At 36.9% G+C, this 16515-nt stretch overlaps 1 protein-coding gene across 2 annotated transcripts in view; it reads right to left on the bottom strand.

The window, feature by feature from the left end:
• The window catches only part of LMBR1 (limb development membrane protein 1), a 76179-nt gene that overhangs the window by 44114 nt on the left and 15550 nt on the right, over positions 1 to 16515 (bottom strand). Inside the window, exons 2-5 of one of the 2 annotated variants that reach the window (XM_054814498.1) lie at positions 16250 to 16322; positions 13827 to 13866; positions 11271 to 11410; positions 5503 to 5606 (exon numbers count right to left, since the gene is read on the bottom strand). In XM_054814498.1, coding sequence (XP_054670473.1) covers positions 5503 to 5606; positions 11271 to 11410; positions 13827 to 13866; positions 16250 to 16322 — 357 coding nt within the window. Of the gene's footprint in view, positions 1 to 5502; positions 5607 to 11270; positions 11411 to 13826; positions 13867 to 16249; positions 16323 to 16515 lie in introns of those variants that run through there. The other variant, XM_054814499.1, reaches the window with a different exon arrangement.

The following is a 16515-nucleotide window of genomic DNA, read 5'->3' as shown; positions in this document are numbered from 1 at the left end:
ATAGCTGGTGAAATATTACTCTTATTTTCTGTAATAAACACCAAGATCAAAACATTATGCAAGTTAAATTTCCTTGAAAGGTTCCCAGCAGGAGTTTTCCTTTTTGTTTGTGCAGTACGCGATTTCCTCTCACCCACAAAAAACATACCAAGAATGTGCATGTGCCGCTAACACTAAGCAGCACTTCCTTAATCACTCATTTCCAACAATTTATGGATGATCAGTGGCAAAAACGAGCAAAAATAATGAAAGCATGCAATGAAAGCTCATTGAGACAAACCGGCTTGGACTTCCTACTCATTTCTGTGTCTCTTTAAGATGGGGGTCTGATACAAATTAGCCACTGGGAAAAAAGTCATCTGGTCATAAAATACAGTACAGGGTCACTTTTATGTAAGTTTGCCAAAAGGGACATAAACCAGGACAATTTCAAACTGTGACACAGGATAGAAGTATATTAAAAAAATCTTTGTTCCTCCTCCATTGTGCTGTCATGTTGCTCAGCTTTATAGACATTCTGAGCACCAGCTCTGGCCTCTTCGCTTCCACCTGGTCTACCTAATTAATTAAGCAAGGAAGTTACCTCAAATTTTTGTACTATTTGTTTTTATTATCATGCACTTCTTTTGATGTTCCAGGAGTTAACCTCTTAATCCACAGACTCTGTGTGTTGTGTTCTGAACATTTTGGGATGTCTGGATAATTTGGATAATTGGTCAGGATGTTGCTGTCGCTCATGTTAAACTTTATGCCATGACTTCAAGTTCAAAGATCAGTATTAAGGTAAAATACTTCATAAAGCCTTTTTAAAACTCTACACTCCTGATTATGCAATACCTAGTTATTCCAGTTTCTCACGGCGGTAAATTGCATTATTTGTATTTTCTTACAAGGAAATTACTCCTTAACAAACATCTTTATCTTTCTCAACTTCAAACAAATACAAATTTCAGTTGAAGTTACATCAAGAGAAAGAGGATTTTAAGGTCAAGAAAAGGTATAGCAATTATCTCCTCAAAAATGCTTGCCTCCTTCACACAGCAGCACACATGTAATTTTCTATGCAGTCTGATATCGCACATGGAAACATCAGCACTGTGAACTACAGATGCTCAGCTGTAAATACCACAATTTTCCTTTTTTGGAGAGAATGCTAGAGAACGAGGTTAATTCTGACATTAAGAAACCAGGTTGACTTTTGTGTACTACAGAATTTGAGCAGGCCCGTGACCACTGAAAAAGCATCTAAACAAGGAATATAACTTTCTGCACAGTCTCTACAAAGGAGCAGAAGAAGAATATAGAAAGATGTGAAAAAGTTTTTAATATCGATGCAGAAGATTAAAGTTACTTCAGGTACTCCAATAGCTCAATTACTAGCACTGGCTAAGGTGTAATATGTCACAATGAACTCCAACTACCTTCAATAGTCTTGAAAAAATTCACACGTGTGCTTGAAAATACATATGTGTGCATAAATACACACGTGGCATATACACATATATAAACCTATACACATACATATTATACACCAGCAATATTACTTTCATAACTCTTTTTCTGATAACAGAAGTCTGCAATTGCCATTAAATGGAAATAAACTATAGCAAGGAAGAGCACTTAAGCACTTTAAAAGGGCATGGTCCATCCCCTTAGGCCCAAAATGCCCTTTTTGAATTAACATAGCGGTTGTAATTAAAAACTAGGCAGAGAATCAGTTTGATTTTCAGTACAGCACTGCATCCGTCCATGGTGAGCGCCTAATTTCCGTATTTCTCTCCTCTGTGCAATATGCAAGTCCTTGGTTGTTTTAAACTGCTGCCCTGGGGAATCGAAAAGAGTCTATAAGAGGGGCCATGTGCCATTTAGAAATTATACTAGCAACCAAGAAAAAAAGCCATAGTAAATTGGAAGATGGCTAATCAAACCCATTCAGATTCATGAAACAAACAGTTAAGGGGGCAATACTTCCTTACAAGAACATGGAAAGGAAAGTTATACAAAGCTCATAATAGTAACCTATAAGCTATCTGAAATATCATAGCTTGCAAAAAGTTCACATTGCAGTGAATAGATAAAAATCAACTTTTACAGCATAATCTAAGATAAACACTCAAACAGATGGCTAAAAACTTAGGGGGTTAGGCCGATATGCGATAACGAGTGACATTACTGTCCCAAATTAAGGTGAACAAAGAAATCCATTAAAAATGAAAGAAAAATCCAATTTCAGAACTGAATCTCTTTTAATCATTCATTTTCAGAACTTCTGTTAAAATCCAACAAGTAATTCTTACATGAACATCTTCAGATATCCTGACTGTCCACACCTAAATCTCAAGTGACCTATTTATTCATTCTAATGAAGGTAATTCTATGACAAATGCAAGATGATCTGCATAAAAGCTTCCATTGGAAGTGTCTTTTCATCCAAGTTTGCACCTGAGCTGGGTGGGTATCTAGAATCAACTGCTCTCCCTATTCCTTGTATCAAACTCTCAACTGAAAGATTAAAGATTACATATCCTGTGCCAAACCTCCTTATTGAATGGCCTTTACATTTACAGTAGATTGCTCTTAAATGCTGCAAATGCCAAATGTATGAAACGTTCTTTTAAATTGAGATCAGTAAAATCTGATTTTGCCAGTTAATAGCAATAGCATTTGAATGATGTTTTATCTCTCTGGCCCATTAGTCTGATGTGATGAATGACAACACATAATTTTTGTTTGTTTGGTTGGTTTGTTTTACAACTTGCACAAGTATAATCAAACCCAAAGTAATTTGTTAAAATACCAGAATTCAACAACGTAATCATGGTCTCAAAATCTTCTCTGAAAAGAGACAGGCAATGTGTCAAAAATCTAAGGAAACTAAAAAAGATGGGAAGTACCCTCCATGGATTCTAGAACTGAAAAGCTTACATGTAATCCTGAGTTCAATTAAGCATAAGTTTTCCCAGATTCCAGTCACCCTAGTATGTCATTTAACTCTTTAAAATATGTATCTATGGTGCTTACTGCAAGTAGAATAATTTATGTGCATCAACTTTAACTATCAACTTAGTCCAGAAGTGATATTTGCCACTTACTAACAAAGCAACCAAAGACAAGGTATGTTCATATAAAACCAGACTACAACTCCTACATCGTCATCAATAGCTTTTGGGCTCAGTCAAAGCTGGTAAAACAATTCAGTATATGTCTGCATCCATTTTGGATACTTTTCAATAGAGCAGCCAGGTAGAACAGACATTGTACAAAGGCCTTGAGTACCTGTACTAGGAGTCACATTTGGCTCTTGGGCTGTACCAAAAACATTCAGGAGAAATCAAACTAACAAAACATCCCAAAAATTGTGTGTGTGTGTGTCCCCTCCCCCCAAGAGATGGGTTTTGATAGTAAAATCTGATCTCATCTACCTCCATAAAGAAGTAAAACTACTCTAAAGCACCAATAATCATATTTTTCCTGATACCTGCTAACAGATTATGGTTCTATCTCATCTGGAGTTACAAATGCTTCCACGTGTAAACATGCAATAGTGAACCTATTTATCCTGAATGGGATTTATTGATAGCCAGTACCATAAGTTCAAAAGTTACATTATAAGCATTTGTTTTATGTAAAGTGCAAGTTTAATGCAGCTGGGATACATAATGCATCTGTTGGAGCCAACAGAAATCTACAAGTCAAGGGAACACACCAGCAGTACCGTCCACGATACGCTAATGAAGAAAATGCTTGGTTTTGGTTGGACTGCAGGAGACACAAACACCACTAAATGCAGTTAACCTATCTTTTTTTTTCTTCTAAAAAAAGATATACATTAGCTGTGGCTAGACAGAGTCAAAAGGACAATGGAGTGGCCTGCACTAGATAATTGAAAGGACAAAAGTTGCTGAGAGATTTCTTATCCCTATAGATACCTGACGCGAAGGAAGAAGAGAGGAGAGTTCTTTCCAGCAAAGTTGGATGAGTGAAGTTAAATATAGTAGCATGCACAACAGTTAGCCCATCAACAAACTCCTTTGAAGTTCAACTCATAAGGTTGGTCATCCAAACTTATAACTGAAGTAACTTGGATACATCTACAGTCTGGCCAATACAAAGTAACACTGCAGGAGCATCAACCAGCTCAGAACAGGCTACACCAAACAAGTAGTTACACTCCACTGTGGCTGGGCCTTGTACATCCCGACATAGCTATAATGCTCAGTCTATATAACCTCCTGGTAGCTTCAGCTACAAAATAAAATCTCTGTTTCTTCACATTATTCTCTCTGAATTAAAATTTTCCTTCATGCTGTACTTTAAATATCTTATTTTCTTTGCTATCTTCTGTTTTCTCTTAAGTGTCTACATGAACCCTAAAATTCCAAATTGGACACAGTACTTCACTTGAGCTTTCCCCAATTCCACCCAGAACAAAACTGGCAACTTCATTGCCTCCATGCCACATTCCTGTCAGTGCAACAAGGAATGATGTTTTCCTTCCCACCACAATCATTCCCTTGTTGATTTATGTTACATGCGATCCACCAATGACTCATAGCCTTTTGCATCCATCTTTAATGCATTTCATTTTCCTCATTTCAGACCACTTTTCAAGACCCTTTGCTTTCTAATGACTGTCATCCAAAGGGCGTGGAATTCCCTCAAGTGTAGTATCATTAAAATCAAAAGTGTAATCATTTGGATGATAAAGATTAATGAAAACATGCTGCAATTGGTCCCCAGACAGTCATTCCAGTTTATTTGATATTTACGATTTGAAATTTCTTTTGCTGTGCCTCCCATTATAGTAACTTTTCATTATATTTCTTTAATTCACATATTAATACAATAGTTATCATCTTATTGTTCAGAAATCACTTTGCCAAATTCTATGCTTCGCTGAAATATTCAGCCCTCTCAACTTGAATATATTCAAGTAAGGTGAGTATTTTTAGTTATTCTCTACCCATTTAAGACAGTTTTCTTACATTATTGTTACACTAACCGCACTTGAACATTTTTTGGTATGTTTGTAATCTTTAAAATTCACAAATCAAGCTTGTTTTCTCTGGGTCATCTGTTATTTAATCACCCTTCCCATTAGTAAGAAGCCTGTACTTCTTTCCCTTGTTACTTTATTTCTAGTGTATCTATTGGCTCTTCTCCTCTTTCAGCATCCCAACAAAATAATTTTCCAAAAAAAATAAAATCTGTATTAAAACATTTCTTTTTTTTTTAAAAAAAGAGGACGTCAAGTTATTTTCTTTCTCTCAGTATACATGGCTTTTCAGGGACTTCCCCCTGCTTAAGGTCACTCACAACCACATACGGTATACTCACTTCACCTGCTTGTGCAAGAGTGCACACTTGTACATAAGCATCCACAATAGCATACATATCCCAGCACCAAATCCTCACAAATTCATAATTTCAGTTTCATGAGAAACCAGGGCTAAAAATGAAATATATACTGTAATTACTCTGTATTTAACAGTATTTTCCTACCTTTTTTAAGCCAGCAAATCCTTCCGATTCCAGGAAGAAAAAGGCAAAGGGCATCAACACAAACAAACATAAATTTGAAAAAAGAGAAGCAAGATTCCATAAACCTGCAACAAACAAGAAAAAAGTTTATAAGTTTCTCAACTTTAAAAGTTAAAGATGTTACATTTTCCTCCCTTACATGTCACATACAAGTGCTAACAGAAGCCAGGTTATTTACGGGTCATTGCTGAAAAATACCTAGTTCTCTGCATAATGACCTTCAAATAAAAATTGGATACCAACTTAAACTGCAGCAACTGTCTGAAATCTTGGAAGACAGACTGCAAACTCAGGTGGACTGCTTCCATAATATGCCACTCGGGGCTCTTCAGACAACTGTTTAAAAAATTTTCAGGACAAAAAGTATTTTACTACCATCAGTGAATCTCACAAAGTTCAGTTCTGTGTACTCACTACCTCCCATATTTTTCCTCAAGAGAAGCTTAGACAAATTACAGATTTTAACATCAGCAATACACAAACGCCATAATCACCTCCAAATTAAAAGATCTCATGGTAACAACAACAGCAGCCTTCCACGATGAGATGATGGGATCAGTGGGCAAGAAGAGAGTAGTGGATGTTGTTTATTTCAACTTTAGTAAGACTTTCAACATCATCTCCCATAAACTCTTTAGACTAATTAATGAAATATGGGCTAGGTAAGTGTAGGTAGACTGAAAATTGGCTGAGCTTCCAGGCTTAAAGGGTTGTGACCAGCAGTACAAAGTCAGGCTGGAAGCCAGTCACCAGTGGTGTACCCCAGGGGGTCAATATTGGGTTTTACATCTTCACTAATGACCTGGACGATGAGAGAGAATGCATCCTCAGCAACTCTGCCAATGATACAAAATGGGGAGGAGCAGCAGCCTGCCATTCAGATGAACCTCAACAGGCTGGACAAGCGGGCAGAGTGGACACTGGGATCGTCCCAAAAGCAGCTTTATAGAAAAGGCCTTAGAGGTTCAGACACCAAGTTGAACACGAGCCAGCAATGTGCCCCTGCAACAAAGGTGCCAACAGCATCCTGGGCTGCATTAGGAGAAGTGTTGCCAGCAGGTTGAGGGAGGTGATCCTTCCTCTCTGCTCAGCACTGGTAGCACACATCTGGAGTACCACATCTAGCTGTGGGCTCCTCCACACAAGACAGACATGGCCGTACTAGAGCGAGTCCAGCAAAGGACCACAAAGATGATTAATGGACTGGAGCATCTGTCAGAAAAGCAGAGGCTATGGAAACTGGAATTGTTTGGCCTTGAGAAGAGAGGACTGGGGAAAGGAAAACAGTCAGACTCTTCACAATGTATCCAGTGAATGGAGAAGAGGCAATGAGCACAAATTGAAAATAAATAAAAAACCAAAACCACTCAAATGTAAGAAAACTTTTCCCACTGCGAGTACAGTCAAACACCATAAAAGGCTATCCAGAAGGTTTTGTAATCTCCATCCTTTGACATACTCAAAACCCGACTGGGCACTGCCTTGAGCAGCCTTCTCTATCTGACCCTGCTTTGAGCAGGGGGGTCAGACTAGATGATTTCCAGAGGTTCCTTCCAATCTCAACCATTCTGTGATCTAGGTGAAAAATAAACAACTGACTAAAACTAGGACATCTGCAAGACACATGTGACATCTGCAGGAAGGGAAAAGGCTTAGAAAACAACCTGAAGTGATAACTGATGTCCATTAAGGGTATCTGCTCTATTAAGTTGAACACTGTATGAACAGCCAGTTTCTGGTGCATAAACATGAACCATCATCATCCTATCAAAAGTTGTGCAGGATGCAGTGTTTCTTCTTTACAAAAGCAGCAGCTTACCTGAAATTTAGTACTAGTGTAGCTAACAGGTTTAACTAGTGTCACATGTTCTGCATCCTGAAAACACAGCTTTTATTTTGCAGTTGAGAAAAAACAGGCTCAGTCCCCCACTTTCCTCAAAACACAAACACTTCCACAATTCTGCAGGACTATATTATATCGCCTGAAATCCAAAAAAGAACATCCCCCATGATAAGAAAATTTGAACTAACAGCTTTGTTTATTTCCTTCTTCTCACATACAGGCTTGTTCATTTTCTTCTTTGAAATTTCCATTGTGAAAAGAACAGGGAAGGAAAGAGACATTTACTGCATGTCTAGGGAATTCATTATTGAGAGAAATCCCTGTATTTAGCTCCAAATGTGAAATAGTTAGTTATCTTTACCTACACCCCCTTAAAAAAATGTTTTCACCATATATACTTATTTCTTTAAATGAAATTAAATTTCAAAGAGAAATAAAAATGAGATAGGAGCAAGCAGACGGGGGGGGGGGGGGCGGCAAGAAATCTACTTCTTCAGCAAGTGATAGCACCAGGACACCAAAAACCAAATTTAGCCAAATAAGCTACAGAAAACAAAACAAAAAAAAAATCCCAAAGATGCGTGAAATATAATACTCAGTTGCTAAAGAAAACAGACTGCCTAAAGGTGGCTAAACTCTAGTTAACAAAGAGGAGGATTTTTTCTTTTGAATTTGCTTAGCCAGGAAGCTCCTGTTACCATTCAAGGAACATTCACACATAGCAACATCAGCAAGAATGTCATTAACAGCCCTTACTAGAGGTACATTAACTCAAGCAGTCTGTGCACTTTTTTCCTTCCCTTTTAAAAAAAAAAATGAACACACCAGAGTTAGAGTACACATACTGCTACCTCAGGATGAGGGTCTTATTTCAGTGGTTTTATCTAACTGAAGACAGATAGTGCATTCAGTCACCTGGTGTAAAGCTGAATACATTGTTGTCCTAATTTCAGCAGTTCTATTACATGTATCTCTACAATGTAAAACAATGTTTAGGAGCTGTAATATGTACTGAGCAGTTTAAGGGAGGGGAAAGTGCTGCACATCTGGGGTGATTTTTAAGAAGCTAAAATCCAAAAAATTTACACATTAGCAGCTGACAGGAACCACATTTACAGAATGTTAAACTATGGAGCTACAACATGTGTGTAAAATTATTAGATGTAAGGACAGTGTTGTACTGCTGCTGACACACATACACTTTCCTGAAAGTAAGGAACATACAGGGCCTTCTTCCCCTACCGTATTTCTTATCCTAATTTGATAGTTCAGAAACCAAATTAAAATAGACTCAGAAATATAATTATTTCCTACTATATTGACTGCATCATAAAATTGCATGAGACAGACTTGCAAATATCAACATATATTAGAGCTTTAAGCAGTCTATTGGAATACTTTAAATTTTTTTTGCATTTGCAGTGACCTAAGAATATCCCACATAAAACAAGTTAATAAAACATAAAATTTAAAAATCTCTCAGTCTTTGGCAAACAGATTAGACCCTCAGCAATTTTTTTTTCCCTCTTCATGGCAGTTTCATTACGTTTTACCTCCACCTGGTGGCTGTATCCAACAATAGCACAAGGAAACATCCAGCTGTCAGAAGTATTTCTGGGTTCAGTTCAACATACATTAGCTAAGAGTGTTTATAGTGGATCCAGGTACAGGTTTTCTGCTTAGTTTCAAAAATTAGATGCATATATTTTCTATTTTTCTATATGCCACAACTAATGCAACACCCTACGCTATAAAACCCCTTAATGCTACATTCAAGTACCTCAGACTATAATTGGTAAGTCTGGCAAAACCAGAGTGTTTTAAAGCAATACAAATTTTCCCATTTGATAATATCTGCAAAGCAGAAAGCAAACCACACATGACAGCTATGTTAGAGCGTTATGGAGATACAAACGTTTTCTGAATTGGAGTGCTTGTGATAGCGCTATCAGCTCTCAAAACTTGCACAGGTATTTCATAACTAACTACAAAAAGTTATAGCATTACATGGAGTAGGTTTTAACAGAGCAGTGCAACGCTGTTGTGCAAACCTAGTGAATACCACAAGAGGGAGCCCCTCCCCAAGGAAATAAAGCACACTGATTTTTGTCACACTGCAGTAACAGAAGCCCGTGGTCATATCAGAAAAAATCTACTGATTTTTCTGAAGTCTTCGCACCAACTGTGGTAAATATTGGTTTAGTTCAGTCCCGTCTACCCTTAGCGTAAGCTTTGCAATACATAGTCAGACTTGGAAACACCAAGATGCTGAATTTACTTCCTTGCTAGCCATTACTATTGGACATATTACAAAAAGTAAGTTATACTCTGCATGCATAAAGTGGTACTTTCAAAAGATTATCACATTAAAATCAAAAGATGGTCACTAGGATATTCAAAGGCCTTCCAATGCGACAGCTACATTTCAAGCAGATTTCTAAGGAACCCAAGTTTTCTCAAGCTCTTTAGCAGCTCTCAGAGTGAAAATTTCCAAATTGGTTATTATATAATTTTGACTCTCAAATACTTTCACAGGTTTTTTCCAAAGTCAATTCTGACACAGAAGGAAGGATCTTTTTCCATTAATATTTTTTTTTTCACATCTGGGAGTAAAGAATATAAATCTGTCTGAACAGCTAAACCTGTGTAAAAAATGAGAATTAGATGGGTTTTTTCCTTCCACGAGACATACCAAATTAACAATCCCCCATGATGCGTGACAAAACAGATCACAGAATAACTCAACTAGAAAGAATGTCTAAAGTCATGTAGTCTGATTTGCTGCTTAAAACAGCTAAAATGCAGGTGCTATCAGGTTGCTCAGCGCTTTAGCCAGCTGAGTTTTGGAAAACTTCCAAGGATTGAGATCTCTCTGGACAACCTTTTCCAGTGCTCAACCATCCCCATTGGGAAGAATTGTTGCTTCGTGTCCTGCAAACATTGCTTCTTGCCTCTCGCTGCACACCCCAGCGAAGAATCAGGCTCTATATAAACCCCTCACCAGTTGCAAATCCAGCTATGCCCTGGGTTTCCTAATTTCACACCAGGATATTAACTCAGGTGATATTTCTACAGTGCTCCTGGGCAGTTCATCCCTACTTCTACTTTCTGCACATTTCTTTTTTGGTTTGGAGCTCAGGAGTTCCCCATTAAACCAAGTCAACCTCCTACAACACCTGCTTATTTTCTTGCACGCTGAGGTCCATATTACAGTTCCTGAAGGTTATTCTTCAAAGTCTCTCTCCTGGCTTCCTTTGCCTTCAGGGCATTCTCCAGTAAGGTCCCATATACACATTTCCTGAAGAGGACAAAGTCTACTCTCTTAAAATCTAATTCTTTTCTTGCACCTCGTTTTCCTTGAAATAGTTCATTTTTATTGTGCCTCTTTACTGCACTCAACTATGCTTATATTCTACAATTTTCCTTCTTTACAAATAAATCACTAACAGTTGATTATAACTATCTAATTCCAACTGCTCATAGCTAGCAAGTTTCTTAAAACAATTTTTTTATTTTGAGAATAAATTTATATATATATCATCATAAACAGACAGGTTTATGAATCTTGCATTAACACATGAGGGAGAAGTTTGAACAGTGTGTTTTCAAGTTAGCTTCTAGTAGCTCTGATTCTACATTAATATTCAAAGCAGTGAATTTGGTTTAATTCCATCAAGTCCATATAATTCTTTAAAAAACCCCAACAGAACAGTTAAGACAGACTTTTGCAATGTATCAAACAGCAGCAAAAACAACTAGCCAATAGCATCTTAACAATTCAATTAGCATCTGAAATGAAAATAGAGTCATTAGTTTGAAAATAAGAACATATCTGTGCACATACAATGAAGACAGCCATTGTAATTACATTATGCTGAGTACTAACCATGAATTAGTGAGCCATTTAACCACTGAATATAGTAGTTTTGTGGAAAAGAAAGCAGGATCTCATTGCTGATTATTGAGAAAGGTAGAAGCAGGACTGCACCAGCTGAAACTGCTAGAGTGAAGGTGCTCAAGAACAGCCTGAAATTTAAAGAAATGCACCACTGTTACCACCAACACGCTCTGAACAGAGGAAAAAAAGTAGTTAGCCTACCTATTAATAAGTGTCCAAAGGCAACCCATTCTTACATTGTAAAGGGGCAAGAGAAACTGATTTCCACAGTATTTCACTTCCAAAAAGCAAATTTCAAATACCAAGTAGTTTATAAAAACTAATTTTTACTGGATTCTGTAAACTACCACAATTATTCTCTTGGGACTTGCATGCATTCAATTCTAATTGATAGACAGGATAAATTACTGGAGTTCATGAAATATCTTTTCAGAAGTCTCTTATTTTGGTTTTCATTTCCCCCATCCACACTTGGAAAGAAAAAAATTCATTTCTATTCTTACTACAATTTGTTTAAAGCAGAGCAGCTTTTTAATGTCTAAAGTGAGCATAATTAAAGATAAAGAAAATTTTAACACCACACTGAAAAAAACTATTGCTTTTCTTTCACAAAGTAGTTTTTCGAATATCATCTCATAGCTTGGAGTTTTCTGATAACTGTAAAGTCAATACAGAGAAATTGCCATAATTAGTCAAAATGTTTAAGCTTATTCTCTTTAGATCCCAAATACCAGTTATAGCAAATGCCATCTTGTGGCATTAAAAAGAACTGTGTTCTTAAAAAAAAAAAAAAAAAGAACAAAAAAAGAACAAAAACCTTCTTACAGGACTAATCCAATGCTAGAATAAAATTTGAGAATTATTCTTAAAATTGCATGACAAAAAATGTAAAATTAAATAGATCATTCCTATTCCTTAAATAGATCATTACTGACAGGACTGTAAGTTGCTTACAGAGATTTTACTCTTCCTTAACAGTCTACAAATCTAGTTTTCATTCACACAATATTTAATTTACAGAAGAAAGTCTGGGTGACCAATTTTATATTTAATATTATTGTATGCTTTTATTGGTGGTTTCTGAGGTATTTTCTTTAAATATTCTAAGCCAGAATTGTGAAAACTAACACACTACAGCCTTTCTAGGTGCTACAGCAGTTTGGCTTTGTTTTATGCCCCCACTCATCTCTTAAGTCCTGACAATTATGTTAGGCAAAGAAATATCAATCTGCACATTTTTGACAGTTACTGCTTTTTGGAAAATAACATGTACACTTAAGGAATAAGAAAGCTTAGGCTGAAAGGACAAGAAGCATTTTATATTTATAACAACACTGTTAATGAAAGGCCGTTACTCTGATGGAAGTGCTAATCTTGTCTTACACTGCTTTCACATGAAGAACACAGTATTGATAATTGATATCTGTTGTATTTTAAAGCTAAACTAGAAAATAGATGCAGGGGGGATAAGAGCTAACAACAAATTTTACTCTTTGCATCTTGAAAAATTCAGAATCATTCAATCTAGAAGATCCTTCATTGTTCAAGAAGAGCCTTCGCAGTAGTCTTAAAAGCACAGGAGAGATGCTCCTCTATTTAAGAGTGAAGAGCTTCATAGCATTTAAAAGTATGTCTTTTTCTCTCTCTAGACATGAAGCAGACCTTGTGGCAAATAAGTATTTCAAATTCATAAAAAATACTGGTATCAGACACTATTGGGAGAAATGCGCCTAAGATTTACATCATCTTTTACATCTTTCAAGCTTGTCACAAATGCAAAGCTAAAAGTGAACAGCTTGCAATGTACTCGGCAGTTTCCCAGGGTACAAAACAAATCAATAAAATACTCAATGAGCTCTCCTTCCAAGAGGATGACAGTACCACCATGGAAGAGCTAAGAACATTGTAATAATAAGAACAAATCACCTGAGGGGGCAGCAACAGCTCACAGATGTTCTGTAAATCTTGAGATGTATTTAAATATGAGAGATTAATATCTAGCTTTACAGAGGAACAGGAAGAGGACAGAGTTGCTGGCAGACCAACAGGTCTGGCAAGTGTTTGTCTTCCATTTGTTATTTATTTTTCAAGCTTTTTTAAGATTATCAAATACAGATGCCTACTTCAGGGTGAGCTTTCCTTCCAGGATTCATTGCCTCCCTTGGCAGGGCTTCTTCCATTGACGGCAGCGGGAACTGAAACACCTACCTCCCATATAAACACCTACATTCTAGAGACCTAAACTGAGGTGCAGGCATTGCACTGAATTGCACCTCTTGCATCAGGTCCTCATGCAGTATTCTGGCCAGCTTCATGGCTATCAGGAAAACCACAGGTGAAAAAAGCCCTAAACCAAACTGCCTTGCCTCTTGCCGTGCCTTTCATAACCCAAGGTGCCACCTGATCAAATATTTTGCCTCTGCCCTCTAGAAGTCTATTTGCTGTCACATTTAAAATGGACTGTTATTTATCTGGAAACATACAATATTCCTATCAAAACAAAATATTCAGGAAAAAAGTCCTGCAAAAAAGAGCTATACATACGATATTCTGTTAACGATGGCATCTTCATCCTCTTGCTCATCTGAAAATTAAATTACAGCAGGTTATATTCAATACTTAGTCATGTTTCCTCAGGCTAAAATGTATATACATAGGAATAATTTTAATTTACAATTAAAATTTATAGTTACTGAAACAATTTATTAGCATCAATATTTGAAGAACGTTCCTATCAAAAGTGAATACTCTTGTTTTTTGCTCATCTTCAAGTTTTTTCAATCAATGTAACTACGAAGTTGTTTAACTTCATTTAAATATGCAGATCAAAACTTCTTGGAAACATCTTCCAAAGGGCTCTACAGCAAACGTTTCAAAAATAGATGTTTAATTTTCAGTATTAACGTATTTTTAAAAACAAGAAAGCATACTCAGAACAGTACTGATGACCACACAGTTGCTTCCCCTTTCTCATCGCTCTCCCCCCGCCCTGCTCCTGGGAATTTGGAGGAAGGGGGAAGGAGAGTTGTTGTTGTTCTTGTTGTTTGTTTTGGATTTAAGATACCATGGCTTCCCTTCTAGTATTTCACATTTTAGACCATTCTTGTTGACTTATTCCTCAATATTCCAACTCTTTGAAATATTATCAACATTTAACTCAGAGGTCAATCACTAATATAACCATCATTTATTCTTTATATCCATCTGTACACAAATGTATGCATTTCTACATTTGAAATAAGAGAAGAAAACTTTAGAGTCAGCTAAGTCTCCCAGATTTTCCATGAAAGGCAACTCGAATTTATTTTAAAAATCTAAGACTAAGACAGGTGTTTCAAGTTCCTAAAAGTCGCGCTCTCACACACACTTGAAATAAACATGTAGCCCCTAACATCATGCTATTTCGCAATTCTTCTGTGAAAGTACATTGGGTTATTGTTTCTGGTTTTTTGACAGGAATCTCATGGTGTTTTGAGAGACCAAGTCAAGGTCTCTTATGAATCATTTTGGCTAAAGAGCTTGTTGTAGAAACAGCAAACAATTTGTCCTGAAAGAATTCCAGAAGTGCTAACTCTTCAAACATGCCTCATCAGGACAGAGCCTAGCAGGCTACAAAGTTTGCCTAACTAAAAGCTCACAAAGCTTTCATGAAGTCAGGACAGCTGCAGAGCAGTTCCTCTCACTAACAGATGAGATTAACTGCCAAAAAGGTAATAAAAGTGTCTTTACATCCAATAGTATTTGCCAAACCAGCTCCCCCTCCCTGTTCCTCTGTATCTCCAAATGGTAGCAGCTTTGTAATATCCAATATATGTACTAGAATCAGAAGATAGTATCTATCTTACTTAACTAGTCTCTACTTTTAAAGAGGTGCACGTTTTTTAAAGGTATTAAATTTCCTGAAGAGTTTAATTTTTTAGACATGAATCCATCTATGAAAGCAGTTCTATCATAACACAGGTCACTATAGCTCAATAAACAGTTTCCACCACAGTTCAAAGTGCCAAGATCATCATGCATAAGAATGGTTCTCCAGCGTGACTATTACCGAGCACCAAGGTCCCAGATAAGCTGTCAAGAGTCAAAATTCTGCCATTTTATACAGATTTTTATGCTATTTGTCTTTAGAAGAAATATAGAAGAAAATGACAGGGGTCCCTACAGACTAGTTTCAGACTGTTTCTAAAGGGAAAAAAAATACGGGATTTTCTCAAGGAATAAAACTTCAGTGATGAGGTCATAAGGAACAGGCTGATGACACTAAAATAACTGTACCTGAGCAAAGCAAGATTTTTAGAAGAAATCTGCTACTTCCCTTCTGTATTACTGGCAAACTTCTCGCTTTACCAGCTAAAACTTTGAACTTTATTTTGGTGCTAGAACACAGCCTGAAGATATTTCTTCTGGAAAATCTGACAGGAAAGGAGAACTACAGGATCTAAAAGCAAGGGAGGCAGAAGCTCTACTTGAAATTCTCCCCTTTCTTCCCTCTCAAAACAGCTTACATGGCCACGAAGCCACAACACAACAACTGATTGTGGCCATCCACACCACCTCCATAACCACCCATTCTCACTCAACTGCAGAGTGCCAGCTACAGCATTCACTGATCCTTTTCTGAGATGCTTCAGTGCACTCCCTCCCGTGGTTAATGATATCAGAAGGCACGATCAAGGCTCTGAGAAGTGCCAGAGCTGGCACAAGGGAAGGGATGAAAGAAAAAAAAAAGGAAAAAAAAAAAAACAACACACCAAACAAGGCTCAGGGACAAAGGGAGCAAATAGAGGGCAAGAAGGTATCATATACAATCAGATCAGTCCAGTCTGCTACAGACCTGCAGCCAGAGAAACACTTTTGGTCAGAGATCCAGTTCTTCCTCTTTCCTTGTGGAGGCAGAGAGAAAAAGAATCACCTATTCACTTGCAACACAAAATTATTTTAGAGTATATTAAAAACTCTATGCTTACCTGCTTTCCTTTTGTATCTTGTGATTATGAAGTAGGAAACTATGTAGAGAACAGCAAATAGGAGAAAACAGATCTGGAAAAAAAACATTGCATTTATTAGGTTATGAAGAAATGCCTACATTATAATAGGAATAAACAGAAAATCCAGTATCAACAATTTAAAATTTAATTCAGATCAACAAAAGTGTATCCTATGTAAATGTCAACACTGTTGTTATGGTTTATAGATTATTAATAGAAATTTAAACCAGTAAGAACAGTTTAAT

Source organism: Grus americana, chromosome 2 (genome assembly GCF_028858705.1).
Source record: "Grus americana isolate bGruAme1 chromosome 2, bGruAme1.mat, whole genome shotgun sequence".
Lineage (NCBI taxonomy): Eukaryota > Metazoa > Chordata > Aves > Gruiformes > Gruidae > Grus > Grus americana.
The sequence above is the reverse complement of the archived record's forward strand: the minus strand, read 5'-3'. Positions and strand labels throughout refer to the sequence as shown.